Here is a 5785-nt window from a genome sequence, read left to right as displayed (position 1 = left end):
GTGATCCAGTGGCTGAAGCGTGTGGAGTACGGCGCCGAGGGCCGCCACAACTCCACCATCGATGTGGGTGGCCAGAAGTTCGTGGTGCTGCCCACAGGCGACGTGTGGTCGCGGCCCGATGGCTCCTACCTCAATAAACTGCTCATCACCCGCGCCCGCCAGGACGATGCGGGCATGTACATCTGCCTGGGTGCCAACACCATGGGCTACAGCTTCCGCAGCGCCTTCCTCACTGTGCTGCCAGGTGCGCGGCCGCCACGCCATGCCACGCCACGCTGGTGCCTGGACCTGCCCCCTGGGCCCAGCATGCCACCCGCCGGGCGGGACCCCACCCTTCCCTCCTTCCTGGGCTCTACAGGCTGGGTCATCTGCCGAGGGAGGGCAGCCCAGGGGCGCCGTCTCCACAGCCCCCGGGATGGGTCTGGGATACTCTCCTGGTCTTTGTGCCGGCGTTCCCCTCGCCACCTCCTTTCCTCTTACTCTTGCAGACCCAAAACCACCAGGGCCACCTGTGGCCTCCTCGTCCTCGGCCACTAGCCTGCCATGGCCTGTAGTCATCGGCATCCCGGCGGGCGCCGTCTTCATCCTGGGCACCGTGCTCCTGTGGCTCTGCCAGGCCAAGAAGAAGCCATGCACCCCCACTCCTGCCCCTCCCGTGCCTGGGCACCGCCAGCCAGGGACAGCCCGTGACCGCAGTGGAGACAAGGACCTTCCCACGTTGGCCGCCCTCAGCGCTGGCCCTGGTGTGGGGCTGTGTGAGGAGCATGGGTCTCCGGCAGCCCCCCAGCACTTGCTGGGCCCAGGCCCAGTTGCTGGCCCCAAGTTGTACCCCAAAGTGTACACAGACATCCACACGCACACACACACACACTCACACACACACTCACACGTGGAGGGCAAGGTCCACCAGCACATCCACTATCAGTGCTAGATGGCACTGCCTCTGCGGTGGGCGCATGGGGCCGGCCAGACAGGCAGGCTGGGAGGATGGAGGACGGTGCTGCAGACGAAGGCGGGGGACCCATGGTGAGGAGGAATGGCCAGCACCCTGGGTGCTCTGTGTGAGGCATAGCCCCTGGACACACATACACAGACACATGCTGCCTGGATGCATATATACACACACATGCACACACACGCTGCCTGAACACAGGCACACGCGGACATGCTCCCGGAACGCATACGCACGCGTGCACATGCGCAGGCATGCTGCCTGGACACACAGATGTGCTGCCCACACGCACGCACATGCACACAGATGTGCCAGAACATACATAGACATGCCGCCTGAACACATCACACGCATGTGCAGATATGCTGCCTCAACACACACATGCATACACGTGCAGATATGCTGCCTGGACACACACACACAGATATGCTGCTTGGACACACACACGCAGATATGCTGCTTGGACACACGCAGATATGCTGTCCAGACACACGCACACACATGCACAGATAGGCTGCCTCGACACATGCACACACATGCACAGGTAGGCCGCCTGGACACACACAGGCAGTTATGCTGTCCGGACACACACACACATGCAGATACGCTGTCCAGACACACACGTGTGCAGTTATGCTGCCTCGACACACACGCACACACATGCACAGATATGCTGGCTGGACACGTGCAGATATGCTGTCCGGACACACGCACACACACGTGCAGATATGCTGCCTGGACACATGCAGACTGAGGTGCTTTTCAGAGGGTGTGCTGCGAGGCCCACAGTGCATGTGTGGTGAGGCTCATAGTTGATGAAGGACTCTCCCTGCTCCACCGTCACTCCCCCACCCCTGCCCGCCTCTGCCCTCGCCTGGCCTTTACGGCTATTTTTGCCACCTGTCTTGGGTGTCCAGGAGTCCCCTACTGCTGTAGGCTGGGGCTGGGGGCACAGCAGCCCCAAGCCTGAGAGGCTGGAGCCCGTGGCAGTCCCACCGCATTCTCCCCCTGCCGGAGAGAAGGAGCCTTGATATTTATATTTAAGAAATGAAGATAATATTAATAATGATGGAGGGAGGGCTGGGTTGCAGGGACTGTGGTCTCTTCTGGGGCCCGGGACCCGCCTGGTCTTTCAGCCACGCTGCTGCCTGTACCCCATCCAGGCCAGGCACCACCCCCCACCCCACTGTCGTGGTGGCCCCAGATCTCTGTCATTTTATGTAGAGTTTGAGCTGAAGCCCCGTATATTTAATTTATTTTGTTAAACATGAAAGCGCATCCTTCCTCTCCAGGCTGGTGTTTCTGCCTGAGTCTGTGTGTGCATGTGCATGCTCGTGTGTGCTCACATTTGTGCTTGTGTGTCAGGCCTGGTCTCCAGAACCAGCAGCCTAGCCCTCCTGGAGTCCCCTTGCTGGGCCGGAGCCACAGGGGCCGAGACCTGAGGGTCTCCAGGTCTGTCATCAGCACCTCCCAGCAGTAGAGTTTGGGTATACTGGGCTTCGGGCGGTGGTGGGTGTGGGCACTACCCATGTGCCCGGCCAGGCCAGCGTCCTGCACCCCTGTCCAACTCGCCCTCTCTGTGTCCTGGGGTTGGCCCCTGTGGCCCTCCGTGCAGGGCCTGGTCACTCCTCGGCCCCTCCGCAGGCTTTGGTGGGTGGCCCTATGGGAAGCAGCAGACCTGCCTCAGAACTGGGGGTGGGGCCAGGCTCAGGTCACCTCTGATCTCAGGGCTCCGTCCAAATGCCCTTCCTGCCACCCTGCAGTGCTGTGACGGTGGCCGTCCCCGTCTTACCCAGTCAGCAGGAGGGGTTGGGGCTGCCAGCTCCACCCGGGGCCCTTGCCTGCCCGGGGGTTCCATTAGCCTCATAAGAAAAGGCACCGAGGCCTCTCGTGCATTCAGCAAAGTGTGAGGCCCCTTGCGTTCCCGGAGCCTGGCCTTGCTGGCATGCAAGGTACTTCCTGACCTGCGCTGGTTCTGAGAGCTTTTCCCTGGAGGAAGCTCACCCTGCCTGGCTTCAAAGATGACAGGTGGGCTCTGGGGAGAGGTGTCAGGGACCGCTCCCCAGCTGGGGCTTCTGAGGACACCATGGCCTTGAAGATGTCCCCTTTCTGTCCTCTGTCCTCCCCACTCCCGTGGGTGGTGACAGCTTCAGGCACGGCCCTGGTGAGGGTTGCATGTGGCTGGTGGGTGCTGTGGGAGGCCTGGCCACCCTGACTGGGGGGCAGTGGGGGCTCCAGGCGGCCCACAGCTGGCAGCCAAACAGATGTTCCCCAGACAGGGCAGGCTGCAGGCCGACGCCTGGTCGGGTTTCAGTCTGGAGTAGGGGAGGGTGGAAGGGAGACCTCAGGCGTCTGGCCACCTTGGACAGCAGGAAGGCCTCAGGCATCAGGTCATGGGGTCGCAGAGGACAGGCTGCCACTCCCCAGGAAGTGGGCAGAGGGATGGGCAGTCTGAGAGGGCTGTCCCCCAGAGCGTCTGAAGGAGACACTGGGACCGCAGACCCCACGCCTGCACCCTGCCTGCTCTGAGGTCCAGGCCCCCACTCAGGGCCACCCTCGACTTGTGGTCCAGCCCATCTCACACCTGCCCACGGGAGGTGCTGACTGGTGCTGTCTGGCCCTTGACGGACAGGACAGGCCTGGCACAGCCCAGCCTCTGGGTCCTGGGCTCTGGACTTTGTCACGCCATGGCCATGTTGGATGCCAGGCTGGGCAGGGGGAGTTAGGACAGACCCATCGCCTGTCCATGGGGCCCTGGCCACCCCCAGGCAAATAGCCTGGAGCTCAGACCCCTCAGTCTTTCCCTAGCCTTCCTCAGGGGCTGCCTAGAGCCCCTGCTTTCTCCCCTGCGACCTCCAGACCCTTCCCCCGTGGCCGTCCAGTCCCGAGAGCCCTTACGCTCATCCCCACGCCCCTCTGTTCCTGTGGTCTCCAGCCTGAGCCTACTGGGGCCCTGCCCTGCGGACGCCTGACCGGTGTTCCTGGCTGTCTCTTGCCTGGCCCTGCCCCCCCACCAGCCACACGGCCACCCCGATGCCGTTTCCTGTATCTCCGTCACGGAAGCACACGTTCGTGCCCTGCACCGGCCCCCTCGCATCTGCACCTCCACACTTCCAAGAACAAAATCGCATTCCCTCCCCTCCGCGTGCAGGAGGACTGGGAGCACAGAGCCCCTGGGTGCTTCAAGGACTTGAGGCAGAGGCTCCCAGAGCGTGAGTGGGGCCAGCAGGACAGAGGGCAGGACGTGGTTCTGACAGTGGTCCGCCCTGGCCAAGCACCTGAAAGATGGGGGGCCCTGCACTCCAGGTTCACTGGCCGGGAGGCTCAAAGGGCCAGGTGGGGCCTGTGGGAGGTGGGGGTGCCGCTCTGTGGGCCCCGTCTCACCTGTCCTTCACCGGGCACCTGCACACCATTGCACCATGGGGGCTCCAGGCCCAGGAAGAGACAGACACGCGTCGGGAGGCTCCTCGGGGGCCAGCAGGCTTCCGGGCGGTGCCCTTGCAGGGATGGGGCAGGGGTATGGTGTCTGAGGGGCAGGTGACCCAGGGGGTCCAGGGAAAAGGGAGGAGCCCAGAGTGGCAGCCGTCTCCCCAGGAAGGGACCGCACCTGGGACTTCCTGGCTCCTCCACCATCACCCTTCACGTGGGCAAGACCAGGTCCCGAGCCCTTGGCCACCACAGGAAGGTCATGGGGCAGTCTATGCTGCAGGGACGGGAACGGGGCTGGGCGCCCGTCCCCAGTCCATCCTGGGCTCCTGGGGGTGCGGGTTGTTGGGGGTGGGGGTTGCAGCCCAGGAGGCAGCAGAGGGGACCCAGCTGTGTCCTCAGAGCGGCCCCCAGGCCAGGCCCTTTGGGTAGGAGACGGTGGTGCCCGGGGGAGGCTCAGCATGGCGGGGCGGGGTGCGGGCACGGGTCCAGGCCCACAGTCCTCCCTGGCCCTGCCCTGGTGGTGATAAGCTGCTTCCCTGTAAAGCCCGGCTAACTTGAAAGGGCTGCCCAGACTCCAACACCCCCGGGTGTGACCCATCCCTGCCTGGCCCTCCTGGCTTCAAAGGGGTGCCTGCAAGCCGCCTGCAGCTGTCCCGGGGGTGCCTGCGCCTACTGCCAGGGACAGGGTGGCAGCGTGGGGCAGAGATGGGGGGATGTGGGCAGCCCCACCCCATGGGCGTGTGGGTCAGAGGACCTGGCCAGAGATCACAGCCTTGTCCCCGGCCTGGGTTGGGGACCAGGGGACCGGGTTGGGAATGTGGGACGAGGGGCACAGATAGGGGCACAGGCCAGGAAGAGGGGTGTAGGCTGTGTGCTTGGGGTGCAGGATGAGACTCTGCACAACAGAGGTACGGTCCTAGGACACAAGCCTCCAGGACGCAGGGGCCAGCTGAGCTACCCCAAGCCTCCCTGGGGCACCGCATGGACCCGGGACCTGCTGCGGGGCTGGGGTGGGCCAGGGGCCCCCCAGGATTTGAATATGGGAGCACCTCCTGGAGGCAGAGGCAGGGAGGCCGCAGAGCCAGGTGTGTGGGGCGCTGGGCCCCTCGGGCTGGGCTGTGACGTGGGGAGTAACCCCCACCCCCATGGCTGGAGCCAGCTTCTGGGAGAAGCTTCCAGATGTCCCGGGGGGACAAGAGTGCTCATGAAGCCATGCTGGGTGAGGCGGGGCAGGGGGGCCGCGGGCGGAGCCTGGTGGTCTCAGGCTGTCTGTGCCCTGTGCTGGCCTCACCGTGTGCCTGGCCCAGGTGGCTGCCCGGGTTGGGTAAGATGAGGAAGGGGCCGTCCTGGGGCCTGGCGGGGCCTGGCGGGTCCTGGGCCTCAGCCACACAAGACCCAGGCCTG

The 5785-nt window shown here is 64.4% G+C and overlaps 1 protein-coding gene across 1 annotated transcript in view; it reads left to right on the top strand.

Annotated features, from left to right (window-relative positions):
- Positions 1 to 1141, top strand: part of FGFRL1 (fibroblast growth factor receptor-like 1) — a 13587-nt gene extending 12446 nt beyond the window's left edge. Inside the window, exons 6-7 of the mRNA XM_011936825.1 lie at positions 1 to 244; positions 489 to 1141. Coding sequence (XP_011792215.1) covers positions 1 to 244; positions 489 to 931 — 687 coding nt within the window. The 3' untranslated portion in view covers positions 932 to 1141. The remainder of the gene's footprint in view (positions 245 to 488) is intronic.
- Positions 1142 to 5785: the final 4644 nt, after the last annotated feature.

This window comes from Colobus angolensis, unplaced genomic scaffold (assembly GCF_000951035.1).
Source record: "Colobus angolensis palliatus isolate OR3802 unplaced genomic scaffold, Cang.pa_1.0 Scaffold157, whole genome shotgun sequence".
In the NCBI taxonomy this organism is placed as follows: domain Eukaryota; kingdom Metazoa; phylum Chordata; class Mammalia; order Primates; family Cercopithecidae; genus Colobus; species Colobus angolensis.
This window is presented reverse-complemented; position numbering and strand designations above follow the sequence as displayed.